Here is a 19,297-nt window from a genome sequence, read left to right on the forward strand (position 1 = left end):
CTGAGATGTGTCCTAAATGAAATACATGTATTCTCAACTAATGGCATACGTCAAGTTATAGAATGTACTGTAGACATCTGTGTCCCTGGCTGCATTATATCATCCTCAAGCGTCATATAAAGAACAGATATTCCACTCATGTCAAATAGATCCTCCAACGAGAACCATCAGTTTTAATACCAACCTTTCATTTTCCCCCGGTAGTTCGTCGGAATATCTGAATATCTACTTCCTCTGAATATCTCCTACAGTTCAATTCTAAGCAATAAATGAGACACGTAAGGCCAAAAATACTTATGAAATGATGTGTAGACGAAAAAATTATTAACAATTTTTTTCCATATTTTAAAATCATTTTTTTATTATTCAGAATAAATGGTGCATTTCCGAATTACATGTGCGAATAAGTCGTGTGAACAAGCATACAGTCAACATTATACAATTTTCATTTCTTAATAATTCTCAAGTTTTTTTTCGTTAGATGGAAGCATTCATGTTTCTAACCCTTTCAGCGCGTGTACACCACAGTGCGGTGTATAAATCGGTGATTGACTTTGCTAGTACAACGTATTTCGGTATATAGATGTTTTCAGTAGCACCTGTCAAACAGTGAAATAGTAACTAACGATACACCGCACTGAAGTGTAGACGCGCTATTAAAACGGTATGCCAATTATACAAAACACTGGCATGGATATTAAACATTTTCAAATATCTCCAGCTTTGACCGTACAGCTCCTACTAGGTAGTTAATTAGGCTTGAAATATTCGTACTCAGTGTCATCTACATACATACAATTTCTTTGTGACATCAGAGAATTAATAAGAAAAAAAAACCATCATGCATATCTATAGTCGAAAGAAGATAATATGCATCCTCAAAGCCGCATTAGACAGAAATGCCGCAGTCGACCGTTGCTTGCACAAAAATGTATCTACATTTACTATTCACCTTATTTTTCTGTGCAATTAAAATTATTTATTCATCATTCAAAACACGTGAAAAAAGTCTCATTCTAAACAATGTTAGAAAATTTTGCTAACGAAAATTTATTTCAATATTCGGTCGGCACATGGTTTTTTGAAAGACAATGTTAGTCGTAGTAGTTATCTACCATCAACGACACAATTTTTAACATTTCGTATACAGATCAAGTATAGAAAAAAAAGCTTAGCAAATTTAGATATATAGTGGAACCTCATTAATGCGAATTTTGTGGGCAAAAGTTTAATTGTATTAAACAAGTTTTAGCATTATCCAAAGCTTGATTGATATAAATATCTCAGCTGGGACATGCTGGAAATCATCGTAACAGGTTTTGTCCGGAATCGTACTGACGAGGTTCAACTGTACTGAATACAATTACGAATAAATATAAATTATGGAACTTTTTTGTTTGTTTTGGTGGAAAAATGTTCATTTCATGCCGTAAAAGAAATTGACTTAACTATCGACGCCGGGTTCTAGATAAGATGACAGGTTATAATTCTTTTTTCGGAAACATCTACTCGTTCACAGAAACTGATAATTTCATTCGAGAACAGCGTTTTCCGCGTGAAAGACGATAACTACGCGTAAAATTCAGAATTTCATTCGGTGTACTTCGGTAATTAAGTCTTGTTAACCGCGTTCATCCGCCGAGATATCTCCAGATTTACCTCTCCCAAGTAGCTCGACCACATCAAATTCGTTTAAAGAGTTTTTCAGTTTTTTTTTCTTCGTTAGTTTGCTTTAAGAAGGTAAAGAGTAACGTCACTGGCGACGCAATCATACATTTTATTCGGTTAAAACAATCTGTAGAACGCTTTGTTGTTCTTCATTCAGTTGATCCATGCACGCCTGAAATACTGCACCATTCGCCTGAAAAATACATCGATACCAAAAAGTGATAAACACAAAATTTATTTGAATCAGGACCCAGTTCCACAGATGATCAGGTACGAATTGGTTGTTGAATTCAGTTCCACATTTGTGTGGGTCTAATTTTACTCTGAACCTAGTTCCACAGTTGCTTGGGTTCGATTTGATTCTGAATTCAGTTCCACAGTTGTGTCCTGAGTTAAACAAAAGACTAAATTCAGAAGCCAGTTAAATCTAACTCACAACTCTGGCCACCTTGCCCAGGTAACACCATTTTAAGCACAACACACACAGCGGATTTGGGGATGGACTGATTCGCCCCTTCAAAATCAGATGGACACGGGAGCTGACGCTACATCGATGTAAGAGAATTGTCGAAAGTTTGATTTTGCGATTTTGTCGCCATGACAACCACGGTAAGCATTGATCCGATACGAGCACGGGATTTAAAAAGAAACGCGAAACGCTTGAAACATCGTTAATATGGATTAAATTGTCGAATGTTTCAGAGATGCGATATCTCGACGAAAGTAAAAATGTAAGTAGAAAACGATATCAGGAGGATAGAGAGAATTGTTAGGCAGGGTTTACTGTAAAGCAACGATACAGTAGAACCTGATTTTATGTGGAACCTCCAATCAATGATTCCACTTATAACAAGCAAGGATCACTTCTACGTTTCCGGCAATCAGGTACCGCTCATTGAGGCAAAAGGTCATGCTCACCCAGTAACAGACTCAGCTCATTGAAACAAGAGGTCGCGCTCACCCAGTAACAGACTCAGCTCATTGAGACAAGAGGTCGCTCACACCCAGTAACAGACTCAGCTCATTGAGACAAGAGGTCGCTCTCACCCAGTAACAGACTCAGCTCATTGAGACAAGAGGTCGCTCTCACCCAGTAACAGACTCAGCTCATTGAGACAAGAGGTCGTGCTCACCTAGTAACAGACTCAGCTCATTGAGACAAAAGGTCGCGCTCACCTAGTAACAGACTCAGCTCATTGAGACAAGAGGTCGCTCTCACCTAGTAACAGACTCAGCTCATTGAGACAAGAGGTCGTGCTCACCTAGTAACAGACTCAGCTCATTGAGACAAGAGGTCGCTCTCGCCTAGTAACAGACTCAGCTCATTGAGACAAGAGGTCGCTCTCACCCAGAAACAGACTCAGCTCATTGAGACAGGAGGTCGCTCACACCTAGTAACAGACTCAGCTCATTGAGACAAGACAAGAGGTCGCTCTCACCTAGTAACAGACTCAGCTCATTGAGACAAAAGGTCGCGCTCACCTAGTAACAGACTCAGCTCATTGAGACAGGAGGTCGCTCACACCTAGTAACAGACTCAGCTCATTGAGACAAGAGGTCGCTCTCACCTAGTAACAGACTCAGCTCATTGAGACAAGAGGTCGCTCTCACCTAGTAACAGGCTCAGCTCATTGAGACAAGAGGTCGCTCTCACCTAGTAACAGACTCAGCTCATTGAGACAAGAGGTCGCTCTCACCTAGTAACAGACTCAGCTCATTGAGACAAGAGGTCGCTCTCACCTAGTAACAGACTCAGCTCATTGAGACAAGAGGTCGCTCTCACCTAGTAACAGGCTCAGCTCATTGAGACAAGAGGTCGCTCTCACTTAGTAACAGACTCAGCTCATTGAGACAAGAGGTCGCTCTCACCCAGAAACAGACTCAGCTCATTGAGACAGGAGGTCGCTCACACCTAGTAACAGACTCAGCTCATTGAGACAAGACAAGAGGTCGCTCTCACCTAGTAACAGACTCAGCTCATTGAGACAAAAGGTCGCGCTCACCTAGTAACAGACTCAGCTCATTGAGACAGGAGGTCGCTCACACCTAGTAACAGACTCAGCTCATTGAGACAAGAGGTCGCTCTCACCTAGTAACAGACTCAGCTCATTGAGACAAGAGGTCGCTCTCACTTAGTAACAGACTCAGCTCATTGAGACAAGAGGTCGCTCTCACCTAGTAACAGACTCAGCTCATTGAGACAAGAGGTCGCTCTCACCTAGTAACAGGCTCAGCTCATTGAGACAAGAGGTCGCTCTCACTTAGTAACAGACTCAGCTCATTGAGACAAGAGGTCGCTCTCACCCAGAAACAGACTCAGCTCATTGAGACAGGAGGTCGCTCACACCTAGTAACAGACTCAGCTCATTGAGACAAGAGGTCGTGCTCACCTAGTAACAGACTCAGCTCATTGAGACAAGAGGTCGCTCTCACCTAGTAACAGACTCAGCTCATTGAGACAGGAGGTCGCTGACACCTAGTAACAGACTCAGCTCATTGAGACAAGAGGTCGCTCTCACCTAGTAACAGACTCAGCTCATTGAGACAAGAGGTCGCTCTCACCTAGTAACAGGCTCAGCTCATTGAGACAAGAGGTCGCTCTCACTTAGTAACAGACTCAGCTCATTGAGACAAGAGGTCGTGCTCACCTAGTAACAGACTCAGCTCATTGAGACAAGAGGTCGCTCTCACCCAGTAACAGACTCAGCTCATTGAGACAAGAGGTCGCGCTCACCTAGTAACAGACTCAGCTCTTTGAGACAAGAGGTCGCGCTCACCTAGTAACAGACTCAGCTCATTGAGACAAGAGGTCGCGCTCACCTAGTAACAGACTCACCTCATTGAGACAAGAGGTCGCGCTCACCTAGTAACAGACTCAGCTCATTGAGACAAAAGGTCGCGCTCACCTAGTAACAGACTCAGCTCATTGAGACAAGAGGTCGCGCTCACCTAGTAACAGACTCAGCTCATTGAGACAAGAGGTCGCTCTCACCCAGTAACAGACTCAGCTCATTGAGACAAGAGGTCGCTCTCACCTAGTAACAGACTCAGCTCATTGAGACAAGAGGTCGCTCTCACCTAGTAACAGACTCAGCTCATTGAGACAAGAGGTCGCGCTCACCTAGTAACAGACTCAGCTCATTGAGACAAAAGGTCGCTCTCACCTAGTAACAGACTCAGCTCATTGAGACAGGAGGTCGCTCACACCTAGTAACAGACTCAGCTCATTGAGACAAGAGGTCGCTCTCACCTAGTAACAGACTCAGCTCATTGAGACAAGAGGTCGTGTTCACCTAGTAACAGACTCAGCTCATTGAAACAAAAGGTCGCGCTCACCTAGTAACAGACTCAGCTCATTGAGACAAGAGGTCGCTCTCACCTAGTAACAGACTCAGCTCATTGAGACAAGAGGTCGCTCTCACCTAGTAACAGGCTCAGCTCATTGAGACAAGAGGTCGCTCTCACCTAGTAACAGACTCAGCTCATTGAGACAAGAGGTCGTGCTCACCTAGTAACAGACTCAGCTCATTGAGACAAGAGGTCGCTCTCACCTAGTAACAGACTCAGCTCATTGAGACAAAAGGTCGCGCTCACCTAGTAACAGACTCAGCTCATTGAGACAAAAGGTCGCGCTCACCTAGTAACAGACTCAGCTCATTGAGACAAGAGGTCGCTCTCACCTAGTAACAGACTCAGCTCATTGAGACAAGAGGTCGCTCTCACCCAGTAACAGACTCAGCTCATTGAGACAGGAGGTCGCTCACACCTAGTAACAGACTCAGCTCATTGAGACAAGAGGTCGCTCTCACCTAGTAACAGACTCAGCTCATTGAGACAAGAGGTCGCTCTCACCCAGTAACAGACTCAGCTCATTGAGACAAGAGGTCGCTCTCGCCTAGTAACAGACTCAGCTCATTGAGACAAGAGGTCGCTCTCACCTAGTTACAGGCTCAGCTCATTGAGACAAGAGGTCGCTCTCACCTAGTAACAGACTCAGCTCATTGAGACAAGAGGTCGCTCTCACCTAGTAACAGACTCAGCTCATTGAGACAAGAGGTCGCTCTCACCTAGTAACAGACTCAGCTCATTGAGACAAAAGGTCGTGCTCACCTAATAACAGACTCAGCTCATTGAGACAAAAGGTCGTGCTCACCTAGCAACAGACTCAGCTCATTGAGACAAAAGGTCGCGCTCACCTAGTAACAGACTCAGCTCATTGAGACAAGAGGTCGTGCTCACCTAGTAACAGACTCAGCTCATTGAGACAAGAGGTCGTGCTCACCTAGTAACAGACTCAGCTCATTGAGACAAGAGGTGGACAAGAGAGCTGCATTTTACTGGATTTACCTCCGTAAAGGTCTATATACTATCGCACAACTAACAAGCAATTGGCGAGATAATTCACCTGCCTAAGTTTTTTCTCATAATTTTGAATACCGAGGAATAAATGTTGTCAAATGCCAAATGTTTCTTCCATGTTATTACGAGTGAGTGACCCGAGCTTTCGTACCGGTTTATAAGTACACGAGAAGCAATGTAAGGTCAGACTAGAGCAGTTGAAGTAAAATACTCACCCCCATTTGTCGTACTATGTTGAGTAATCGTTTTCCGGTGTCGTCTGATTTATCGATAGCTTCGTTGACGAACGCATCGGCGATTATACTCAGCAGTCGAGGCAAATTTCCATTCTCCTGGCCGAGCACGGTCGGGTGATTACTGCAATATCAACACAAAATACAATGTTACTATTCATCAAATCCAATTTCCCTGAATTCTCCAGGTTTTTTTTAGTGCAAAATTCGTCAAATTCTCAGAGTTTTCCCTGATTTTTCTGGTTCTCCAAGTTTTCCAGGCAAATGACCTAAGCTTATTGAACGTGTTATTTCTTTAGCCTAAACTAAATAATAATAGAGGACCGTTGACATTTTGCTCATTTTCTCCCAGCACTTCCCAACGGCTAAAAGGCTGATGGACGAAACAAACCGCATATATTCCAACACCTAATAACCTCATATTGTCAAAATATTAGCCGTGTATCCATTGGTTACAGTTTGAACTATTGGTGAAGAATTATCACCAACCTTTCTATCAAATCACATAAATAGCTATAAATATGCACAGCCTCTTCGGTATCCTCCCAGGTCGGTAACCATGACAGCCAGATCGGCAACAGTTGTTCGACGTCTATATTTCCGTGGTTGTATTTGCAGATTTTAGTAACCGCCGAGATGGCGTTTTCGGTCGGGTTCACATTCTCGACCGCGCGCGAGTCCGGATGCTGGATCACCTGGACTAACAGCGGAACGGCCTCTGCAAGACAGAAATATTCAAAATCAAATACAGCCTGATGGATGAGATGACATTTTTTGCCATTTTCCCCTTTTCTCACATTTCTTCACACCCAAAATCTGGGTTTTTCATATTTCTTCATACCAAAAACGGAATTTTTCAAATTCGTTCACGCAATTTTACAAACCGGACATTCAGCAAACACCATTTTTTAATTTTCGGCGAGTTTATTCGCATATTTTTCGCACAAAAACTGAAAAAAGGAATGGCGGATGCTACTACTCACCTGCCAGGGCCGGTGCATAGTCGGGTCCGCCGTTTACAGCCATTATACCGACACCGTAAGCCGCCGCCTGGCGAACCTCGGCTTGCTTATCACAGATTGACGAAAGTAAGTGCGGCAGGAAATAATTGTGGTATTTGTACGAATGCTGAAAAATAAAAACAGAACATATACAGGACCACGGGTCTAGTAGGATCAATCAACTGAGTACACATGTATTGTTCTTTTGAGCACACAAATCGAATAGTTCTGGGATTTATTTGCAATAGCGTATAAGTTGATGAAATCTTGAACACACCACTGTAGTAGTAAACAAGTTAATAATACTTACTGGTCCAGCATATTCCACAACATCATCCCATATACACAGACCCCACTGTCGGTCCGGCCAAGGACGACTTGGATGCTGGAAATGGAATAGAAAAAACAATGTCAACTGAGCTTTTATAATAGGGCTTTGCGCAAAAAAAAAAAAATGAGAACATTCCAGGTTTGGTACTAGTAACTCCAGTCTTCCACACTGTGATTAATGTCTTCGTGACAAGTTCTCGTCAATTCATTCGAATCATTCGCCTCAGTGTTTTACTAATCATCAATTTCACTCAGATGGTGGTAGTAAACATTATCATCACTGGCAAATACTGTTACGAAAGGCCCGGGTTAATAGCATCACTGACCACCTCAATTCTAAGACCAACTACACAAGCATTTTCAAAGATTGGATAAGAAAAACAAATTACCAATAAATCGACAAAATGCTGCATTAACTGTTGAATGTACGGTAAACAGGTTTCTTTATACGTTCCTAGTAAAGCGTGCACCAAATCCGATATTTTACTTAGTATATATACATCCTCATCATCTTCATTTAACAAAGTTTCCTCTAATACATCATCGTAATCTTCATCCTTTCGTTGTTCTAGAAGAAATTAAGATGCCGTTCATGAATTTCATTAACATACTTAGTCGATTCATACAATTCCATACAGTATCTCCCCAGGACATGACCCCCGATGTCAGTATATCGCGCCATAGTTCCCACCAGTTAAACGGGATGGACCGTAAGATAACGATTACTATCTTACCTTGTCTGTCAGCCTGTTTCTTGAAGTGATCCGTCATGAGCTTATCTATAACTTTGATCACATCGTTCATCCATTCATCGGTCAAACCTCCTTTACCCATATTCTCAATACACTGTTCAACAAAGAAAGAAACTGCCATTAAGTGAATGTTAACATATCTTGAATAGGCTAGAAGTAAGACTACAAGAATATCAGAATTTCACAACAAAATTGTGCCTTTGTTTGTCGGAAAGAAGTGCATATCAATTCGTATTTGAAGGGGTATTTGGAAGTTTGCGGGTCCAATGGAAGTCTAACGAGACCTCTTCAGCATAAGTCATCCTCAAAATTAACTTCATGTTATAGCAATTGAGACCTGAACGATACATACCTTCGCTAGCGAATGCATAACTTCGCCGAGTATATCATTTTCCGGTTCTGATTCGACGGCTTTGATCAAACTCGGACAGATATAAAGCCACATTTCGGCGAGGTATTGTTCGCCTTTGATGCGAGCGCATTCTATCAGATACGGCAGACTTTCAGCAGCAGCGATTCGCACCAGTAATCACCGGGCAGTTAAAGAAATAACCATACGATGAACGTTGCTTCGTGACATTAATCACAAGTTGACAAGGTCGAGCTCAGAGTCAAACTCCGAAATTACCGTGAGTTAGTTCCCATTGCATTTTGGATATGTTGTATCAAAACAACTTCTTGAATTTCGACCCAGTTCCTCGGTTATGAGGTCATATTCAAGGTCAAGTCACTGAAAAATAGCCTTTAGGGACTAGTTCTACCACTAGATGGCGCACTGAGCCCATTCTTTTCACTGCACAACTAGACCTAAGATTGTACCCAAGATTCATCAAGATTGACAGACTATTAACGAAGCTATTGCCAAGTAGCTGTTGACGCCGTCGGAAATAGGCAAATCATAAATTTGATCATCTGCTAAAAGGATATCATCGTGGAAGTAGAATTTAAGTAACGGCACCATCAATTTCACGACATCGCCCGTATAATCGGCGAAGCCCTCTTTCAGTTCCCGCGCGTAACAAACTAACATCTGACAAGCCGTGGCCTTCTCGTCGAGACCAGCCGTTTTGATGCCGAATTTCTGTTGGTCGCCGAGCGTAACGAACTGCCAATCGGTGTCGTTCTCCATCGCTTTCACATCTTCCTCTGAAATCAGTAGAATGGGGAAAAAATTCATCGAAATTTTGCTCATTTTCTCTCAGTATTTCTGAACTGCTAACAGCTAGCTGACTGACAAAATATTCAGTAACGATTCCAATGCCTATTTCCCTCCTAATGAGAAAATATCAGCTGTATATATCCAGTTGTTATAATTTCTTATTCTCAGTTACTACAAGGACCAACGCAGTTGATCCTAAAACCCCGGGGCCAGTTGCGCAGTTGTGGCTCGAGTCCAAAAGTGGTCGAAAACCTTAAGACTGGTCTTAAGTAGTAGAAGATTGGCTATACAACTAAGTTGGTCTTAGACTGGCCTTAGTCTAAGCCATGACTATGCAACTGGTCCCTGTTGATAAATTCCTTTAGAACAAAAATGTTTCCATCTACAAATGAGGACTGATGATGACTATACAAGTTGTGCTAATCGAAACCAACTTACGATCGACTAAAGCAACTTCTGGTTTTGTGGATGCAGCTTTCATTACCGGACCCATGACTAGAGGCAGATATTGCGCGAACTCTTTGCCGAGTATTTTACACATTCGCGCCCAAGCGGAGATCATGTACGACGCTTGTGGGTCGTCTTCGGGCACGTCGGCTTCGTCCGTCTGTGTTTTCAGTAAAAGCTGCATTACCTGCAATGAACAATAAACGGGCGGTTCAGAATACTGCGAATTGGATATTGTGGGAGCCATCCCTTTTGGATACATTGAGAAAATGAATTTTACTAATTCCTTAATTTTTTACTTTTTTAACAGAATTTCCCGACCTTTCTAAAAAAAAGAAATCTCCCCGACTTGACCTCTAATTTCCAGGGACCAGTCTTTACTAAGCTCTAGAGCCAATCTAACAATTTAAGACCAGTCTTAAGATTTAAGCCCGCTTTTGGACTTAAGTCGCAACTGTGCAACTGGGCCCAGGTAAGTTGCCACCCTGATGAACTAAACTGCACGAAAATCCACGAGAGTCCTATTTTGAGGCTACTGTAAGAACTTACCTCGCTACAATCTTGCATGAATTTCTCTTTACCGACAGCGAGTCCGATCAAACTGATACATTCTATCGTTTTACCGCGTAGCAGACGCACGTCGTCGCCGGTGGCGTTCTGCACGATGTATTTCAAACTTGGCATGAAACGATCGTAATAGTTGATGAACTTCTCTTCGGCCGTGTCGGCGACCGACGCCAGCGTCGTGACGAGTTGCTCCAATACCAGTTTACTGCCGCGTTGCAGAAGCTGAAAACGCACAAAAAAAAATTGTTGGTCATTCTCAACCAAACAGTGATTATTATTGTTACTTATCATTATACCCTTTTGGTGGTGTATAAATCGGTGATAGACTTTGCTAGTACATCGCATTAAGGTGTATTAATTAGTAATTAGTTTTTATCTCTATTATTGAAAGACACTTTTCAATAAGTGTCTTTCAATATTAGAAAGACACTTATTCTTCTAAAGCAGTAACTTAGTAACTAACAATACACCGCACCGTGGCGTAGACGCATTATAGCCGTTTGCTCATAATACAACACACTGGCGTAGAATTTTTTTTCAGAATTTTCAAATCATCTCCAGGAATATCGGGGATTAATTCATCAACACTGAATAAAGGGTTAAAACCATTGTTCTGTTTTCACACTAACCTCTTGTATTTTCAAGTTCAACACTTGTTCCAGTTTTGAGATGATGTTATCGAGATACGGTCCGAGGATATGCTTCGGACAGTCCTCGCTGAAGTTGACAAGAGCGGCGGCCGCGTGGGCTTGAACGCGAGGATTAGCGTGATCGTCCATAACCGTCAATAATCCGACTACAACCTGAAATATATGAAGTATCATCTCGATGAACTTCCTTTTCATTTCATACCATATTAATTTCTGTGAAAATTATACAGGTTTAACGTCGAGGATGTGAAGGTCCAAGGGGAAACGTATGTAAATCTGAAGATTTCAATATTCAATGCTCCCCGGTGAACAATTCAGTAGATCAATGACCATGAAACTCACTACAACATAGTAATGAGCTGATTGTGGTTACAGAATATGTAATAGAAATGCCACATTTATTCCCCTATTCACGCCCCCTGGTGAACAAACTTAAGAGAGGTCATGTTTCCTTCCAGCGCTTGCCGGGTATTCAGAATGTCGATAGTTCAATGTCTCCCACGATTTTACTTTTCTTCGGTTAAAATTTTTCGCCTCAGTCAAGAATCTTCTAATCAAATCTACAGATCAGGAGTAGCTGATGGTCATCATAGGCAAAACGTGATAATACGATGGAACCTCGATACAACCTAAATTCAAGAGACTAGCTTATCCATTGATAAGTAGACCTGGTAAAACTTAACACAGAAACAAGAGACATGTGTTTCCGAGTGTTTTCCTTAGTCAAAGTGTGTTAACAAGAAACATGGTTAAATAGTAATATCACAGATAAATAGTAATACATTTAACTACAATGTACTGACTGGACAATGGAACTCAAAACATTCACTTGCATTGCCTCAGCATTTACTAATCATCAAACGTCAAAGTCAGATGGTGGTAGTAAAAATCTTTCATCACTGACAATACTGATACAAAACGACCAAAATCTACACTTCAAGAGTCTAGTACCATCACTGGTCCCCATTGAATAACCCTTGTTTACATTTCCTGTGGCGCTGACAGTTGTTCCGGTCCCCCAGAGTGTTTCTTTGTTATACATTTAATTTAACGAATGGTCCATGGACCACATAGTGACTTGATTGCCTCTCAGCATTTACTAATCATCACTATCAAATTCAGATGGTGGTAGTAAAAATCTTTCATCACTGGCAAAACAGATAAACCATGTTTACATTAGACACTTCAAGAGGCTATCGCCATCCCGGTTCCTACCCCCATTTAACAAGTGTTCAAAATCTCGATATTTTCACATTTCCCCCCTCGTTTGACGGACTTTTCATCAAATTTTTGCCTCAGTCTAAAAGTATTCTAATCAAATCTACTGATCAGGAGTAGCTGATGATCATCATAGGCAAAATCATCAAAATCAAGTGGAACTTTGTTACAAAAATCTCCGTTGAGACCTCGAGAATCAATTTGTTATAAACAAGTAACCGATATGATCTAATTATATTTCCTCAATTCCGATGAAACCTTTCATCTTTGTTAGATGTATATCTGATAAATCGCCATATCGCAGTGCATCGTAATACGTACACTTATCGACAATGTACATGTACTGACTGGACAATGGAACTCATATTCACTTGCATTGCCTCAGCATCTACTAATCGTCATTCGTCAAATTCAGATGGTGGTAGTAAAAATCTTTCGTCATCAGCAAAACTGATACAAAAAGACAGATATTTACACTTCAAGGAAAACCTCACTTCAATCAAAGAAATTGCCTCAGCACTTACTAATCATCAATTAATATCAGATGGTGGTAGTAATATTTTTTCATCACAGGCAAATCTAATGTACATCCTGAAGATTCGTAGAGAAGCCGTTTTAACCCGGGATAAGTTGCTCAAAACCGTAATAACAATGAGCTTTTAATTGTCGCTATGTTATTAAAGGCCGAGGAGTATGGATGCTAGTTAACCGGGTGGCAAACACTTGAGATCGGCCGTCCCACTTTTACAGTATCTTGTTTAAAATGTTTAGAGTGAGCGAGGTTGGCTCACAACAGAAAAGCAGGTCACACAGAGTAAAATTTGACAAATTCATAAAAGTTTTCATATCAAGTTCTAAACTAATTTTAAATAATCTAGTCATAGCGGGAATGAAAATCTGATGCTAGCGATCTTTTTTTGTAGAGATAGGGCCAAGATTAAAAATTTTAGAGACATTTCAAATTTTTTGAAAATCATCAATTTTTATCCGATTTCGATGAAATTTGGACACAACATTGATGGTAGATAGCTAAACAAGTGTGAACTATGAATGAGGCTATGTTTTGTTTATGTATACTGATGACTATAGGTATCAAATTACTGTTAATGTGCTCTGTGAGCTACACTAATTCACTGGATAACTCCTACCTCTATGTCATTCAAAGATTCAAATTTTGAAGGAAATACCAACTAAAAAGCTTAATTTCTTGTAGAGGAGGGCCTAAAACACATTTTTGACTGCAGAAATGAATATATTACACATTAATACATATGTCTGACAAAAAGGAGGGTCCAAATCGGATAACTGACAGAGAAAATAGGAGATTTCCAGTTTCAACCATTGGAGCTCTCCACTGCACTATTGCTTCGTGGGTACTGCCATCTTTGACATTGATCGGGCTTTTATACTGCTCCTCGGCCTTTAACTCTAACCCTAACATTTAAGCAACTTCTTCAATACATACATTTCAGTGTAATTAGTATAATCATCCATGGGCTGTTGAAATGATGTGCGAACTGAACTGATCGCGATTAAGATTGGCCCACCACAATTGTGCGAATAGTTTTCCTACCTGGGCGTGGAATTTCTTCTGGAAATTTGGCCCGAAATCCGTCGACATTTGTCCGAGAGCGTTACAAGCGGCGTAACGAACGCGTGGATGCTGAAAAAAATTACGGAATTAAATACAAAATCAGTCGAAAATTGAAAATTCTACAGCATTTCACTGTGTAACGAATGTATAACTATATTGCATCTCCCAACAAAGTAGTGCAATGATTTATAAATAGTTCATTCAAATATCTTTAACTCAATACAGTCACATCTTCATCCACAACTGCCGAACTGGGTCTAAATGTTTACATCTTACCACATCTTTGAGGAACGGTATAACAGTGCCGACAATGTCGCCTAATATACCTTCCATTTGTTTGTGGCATCCCTCGCCGCAAGCCGATATCGCCATTAATCCAGCGTGGCGGTACCTCCAATCACCTGAAAATACGCATATTATTAGAATCAAATATCGGTTCAGGTCTGAGTTACGTACGACTGAACTTACAGCCACGTAACAGGGCTTACTAACGCTTCACTACTCACTGTGGCCTAACATGCTCGGTATATTTGCTGTTATATGCGGCAACATCGTTTTACCACCTAGACCACAAGCCAGTCGATCCAAAGCACTTTCACCGGTCATAGAATTACTACAAACAAAGCAAGATTGCAACAATTGAACTTCGGAAATTTCGAAATCTGGTATGGCAAATTCATCATTCACTACAGGGCAACTGTAACTCTACAGCGTAGTATAGATAATGATTTCTAACGGTAAAACGGGACAGTTGCAAAGTCCTGACTGAGGTCCATAAGTGGTCTTAAATCTCATGACCTGGGCCAAGTTGTATAGTCGTGAAAGGCTAAAACTGGTCTTAAATCTTAAGACATGTCTACAAGGTTAAGAATTTAACTGTAGGATCTACAAGGAACTAAACAAAGAACTAAACCGTACCTATCGTTGTCTTCCTCTTCAACCTCATCCGACAACGACCATTCCGGATCATCTTCAAGGTCGACCATAAACGCTAAAATTTCCGGCACTGAAAATAATGATAAAAATATTCCGACGGTTTTCTAATGCACTGCGATTTATCATTACAAGAATTGAGACAATGTCAGTTAATTTTCGAATAATCTGCCTCAGTGAATGTTAAATTCTAATCAATGTAGATATCAGGAGTAGCTGATAGTCATCATTAGCAGATTTATAAATAAGAGATTTTGCTTATCATTTAATCGAGAGCCATAAATCAGTCGTTGAATCCTCTTGAGAAAATTCTATAATCAATTTTTCTCTATTTACCTAATTGAGAAATGAATTGTCCTTTTTTTCGAATCATGGCCGGTGCTGTCTCTGACATGGTAACGATCACTTCTAACGCTAGATGGCGCAAACTGTCGTCGAGGGAGGAGTTGGACACAACCTTCGGATAAATGAGAAATATGAGCAGATATTGATGATAATGTGAAACAGACATTGGGTTTATGACAAGTTTTAAGTTCTTAACATCTTCAGCACTTTTGAGAATTAATAAGCCAGCAGTGAGAGGGTTAAACGTCAATAGGAACTTCTTAGCCACTGATGGAGATGCAATAAATATGCATCATGAAGAATATTTCATTAAACGACGTCAACATTATTATAACAAATTAATCGAAGTACCTTCATACACAGTGTGATCACGCTTTCTAAATGGGGACGCAAGAATTTGGGAACTGTTTCAGCGAGCTCAACGAGGCATTGCAGCAATGAATTTTCTTCAGTCTGCGCGACATTTTGTTCGACAATCTGCAAAAAGTAACCAATAGTTATTAGACCAGAGATTTGAGTGTAATTTTTTCGTAAAACTGGACCCATGAGTCCGTTCAACTGGTCAGAATTAGATTTAACTCATTTAACTGTGTTTAAATCTGTTCATTTCCGATGTTATCGAAATAAACCCAGACCTGCGGGGACAGGAAGGAAGGTTCTTATGTGACAACGAATTCCATTTTCCATACGCCGCTTACACTACCTTCCAACTGGTTACTTCGTCGATGTACGCTAGACTTTATTATAGCGATATAACATACTTACAGCGAGGATAGTCGGCACGAAGTCTTTAAAACTAGCGAGAACGTGTTTATCATCTTCGTTGGCCAACATGAACGCAGAGACGGTTCGTACGGCCTCGAAACGCACGTTAATCGAGTTCTGATCCAATAAACAACTGTACAACATCTGTTTGATGACCTCGAGATTTTGCGATTGTTGATTACCGAATACGCTCGGGATAGCGCTGTAACGAATAGAGATAATAGTGTAGGGTTCTTACTGATCAGGATGTCCAAAAAACCCCAATCATTGTTGCCACTTCTGCAGAGTTTCCTGATTTTTCCAAGTCATAACACAAAATACTGCAAGTGAATATGCTGCAGGTGAATGGAGAAATTCCCCGAATGAATCTGCGGCAAGTGAATGGAGAAATTCCCCGAATGAATCTGTGGCAAGTGAATAGAGAAATTCCCCGAATGAATCTGTGGCAGGTGAATGGAGAAATTCCCCGAATGAATCTGTGGCAAGTGAGAATAAGAGAAATTCCCTGAATGAATCTGTGGCAGGTGAATAGAGAAATTCCCTGAATGAATCTGCAGCAGGTGAATGGAGAAATTCTTAGGTTTAAGTGTTCAAATCAATTCATTGTCATTCAGGAATCCATTCACATTTCGATGAAGATACAGCATACGGTGAAAAATAGCGTAGTTAACTTACCCAAATATGTGCAGCGCGCTTTCGCGGAGGTCTGCATTCTCTGAGTTAACGCATGCGAACAGGAATTTCAGAATGTCCGGCCATTTATTGTTACAGTCATCATCTGCAGTAAAAAAATCCAGGTTGAAACAAAATGTTCTCAGTACAAATAAGTCGAAGTTGGTTATAACACGGTCTTTTATGCTATCAATAATGTGGCCTGGACCCTTAACACTTTCAGTTGCATCTACAGAATTCTCACTGCCATTGTGAATGAAAATGCTGAAAGGTTGTGTTGACCGTAGATTGATATCTGGATCAGGAAATCCGTGACAACACCACGGTTTAAATCATTATAACGAACCTATCATGATGCGCGCGAGTTCGGCTACGCAGTCGCAGACCTTCTTGCGCAACGACATCAGCGATTCTTGCTGAACGACCTCCAACAGCTTGTCGCGTATAAACGACTGAGCCTGCTCGTCTAATTCGTTCCATTTCTCATCCGTAGTAACCGTGATCAGACGACGAAGTAAAACAGCCGCCAAACTTCGAATCTGAAAAGAGGGTGCAATTTATTGATTAAACAGTAATTATCATCATTTCAATAGTTTTCAACCAGCTGAACACTGTTAGGGGTATTGCGACAGTATTCATTCCCTTTCAACCGACCTAACTTCATTCTTAGGGTTGAAATTTCTTTTCCTCCTCTCCTGGCATAATAAGATTAATCAATTTCTACCACCTCGACCTACTGACCAACACTGTGGCTCCATTTCTATGAAACACTTTCAAGGACTTTTTTGAACCCCGCTTCAAGGACTATATAAATGTCATGCTTAAGCCAGGAATCTTGAAATTCACATTTTCCAGGCATTCTTTTGATCAGATTTGGGGAGCTGTAACAGTGAACTTGCAGTTGATAACTAATGACTGATGCCATTCAAGAACCATAACAATGATTTTAGGATTTTACAGCCCATTCCATGATACTAAGGGCCTTGAATTGATTGATCCATTCAAGGAATACTATTTTAACCCGGCAATAATATCAATTTAATATTTCATAGTTAACTCGATCGCAGGTATGATTAGTTCAGTAAATTCAAGGTTTTCTGAAATGATGCGATAGGCCTATAAGATGAATATACCTCAGCTGGTTGTCGAGTAGAGTCTGCAATCACTTTCATCAAAAATTCATAACGCCGCTCTTGTGGTAACTTATCGTAAACTTCCTGAAAAAGAAAAATGAGTATGACAAAGATGAATAATTGGGCTTCAATTACATAATTAATTACAGGGTCCGATCTAAGGAATAAAAGCCACTTGCCCGGGGGAAGGGGGGGGCAAGCATATCTGAAATTTCACTTGCCCCCTCCAAAAGCTACTTGCCCTACACAGGCAGTCTGATTGGGGGCACTATCATCCATTGTATTGAGTGGGAAAAAAGCTTAGTGACATAAAATTGCACAAGCCTAATGGACAAGTGATAATGATAACCTACTTGCCCTGATGAGAATATACCTGTCCCGGGCAATCAGACAAGTGCTTAGATCAGACCCTGAATTATGTGCAATGCGCAAAACAAGCGCATAATTAACCGCAAATCCAGAAGGTTACGTTAAGGGTCTGTTATAGAGTTAGGATTAGAGTTAAGGGTTAGGGGACCAAACCAAAGGTTTGGAGACCCAACTAGTGCAGCAGGTTATTCCAGGAAAAATAAGTATGAATTAATCGTTGTAGTGAGGCGGTTGATGCCTCGGGGCGTGTTTGTGTCGAGTCGTCGTATCCAGTCTTGATCGGCTGCTTTGGGGATCGGTCTCGTCAGGCCTAGGGTTAGGTTTAGTGCTAGGCCTACTAACATGTAGTGAAACATTCAGTGGGATTCCATTAACCTCGACGGTCTAGTAGAAACACACTGCGCTAGCAGTATACTGGCTCAGGTTCGAATTCCGCTCTATTTTCTCTAACTCGGTTCTCCACTCTTTCTTCGTTGAAGTCCAAGTCGCCATGCATACACACTCACAGTGTAAATTAGCATTCATTGGATCAAAATCTGGACAGATTCAAATTAAATTTCTTAATTTGAAACAAAGTTTGGGTTTAATCTGGTAAATAAATTTTGAGCTGGCTGCACAATATATGCCCAAGGCGTGCTCAAGTCAGTGAGAGGATCCAAATACTTTTTTGACAACAGCAGCTGCCTGCATTACTTTCATTAGAAATTTTGACAAGATACAAGATTGACACAATCATTTAAATCATTTTTGTAAGTTCTTCAGCAGCAGATTTCACATGAATTTGACCCGGTTTTCAGAGACAGTTTTCCCAGAGTTTTTTTTCAGACTATCAAAGACTGGCGGCCGCGCCGTGTGTAGGCTACGGCATCCGCCGGCACCACATGTGTGCAACGGCGCAAATGAAGCCGATTATTCACGATTTAGTGCGCTCTCTTTCGCCGAACGACTATTTTCCAGAATTGAATAAACAGCTGAATAAAGATTTACCTCGGCCGGAGTGCGAACATCGTGGTCGGGACTCAACAGGCTGTGCAGTAACTGCTCAAACATTACCACGTCGTCGGCCATTTTACACCCGAGAATGGCGGAAAGGCAGCGACTA

General features: G+C 41.2%; 1 protein-coding gene across 1 annotated transcript; it reads right to left on the reverse strand.

The window, feature by feature from the left end:
* Positions 1-341: 341 nt before the first annotated feature.
* Positions 342-19,282, reverse strand: LOC141910747 (importin-5-like). Its single transcript, XM_074801521.1, has 23 exons — positions 19,183-19,282; positions 17,827-17,910; positions 17,040-17,232; positions 16,697-16,799; positions 16,022-16,223; positions 15,608-15,733; positions 15,248-15,368; positions 14,897-14,984; positions 14,485-14,591; positions 14,255-14,379; positions 13,958-14,047; positions 11,146-11,319; positions 10,499-10,738; positions 9,941-10,136; positions 9,271-9,489; positions 8,696-8,868; positions 8,326-8,437; positions 7,981-8,159; positions 7,572-7,646; positions 7,244-7,388; positions 6,750-6,978; positions 6,243-6,384; positions 342-1,861 (listed from the first exon to the last, which is right to left on the reverse strand). The coding sequence occupies exons 1-23, from the start codon at positions 19,261-19,263 to the stop codon at positions 1,778-1,780; spliced, it is 3,288 nt and encodes a 1,095-aa protein (XP_074657622.1). The 5' UTR covers positions 19,264-19,282; the 3' UTR covers positions 342-1,777.
* Positions 19,283-19,297: the final 15 nt, after the last annotated feature.

This window comes from Tubulanus polymorphus, chromosome 9 (genome assembly GCF_964204645.1).
Source record: "Tubulanus polymorphus chromosome 9, tnTubPoly1.2, whole genome shotgun sequence".
NCBI classification, from domain to species: Eukaryota; Metazoa; Nemertea; class Palaeonemertea; order Tubulaniformes; family Tubulanidae; genus Tubulanus; species Tubulanus polymorphus.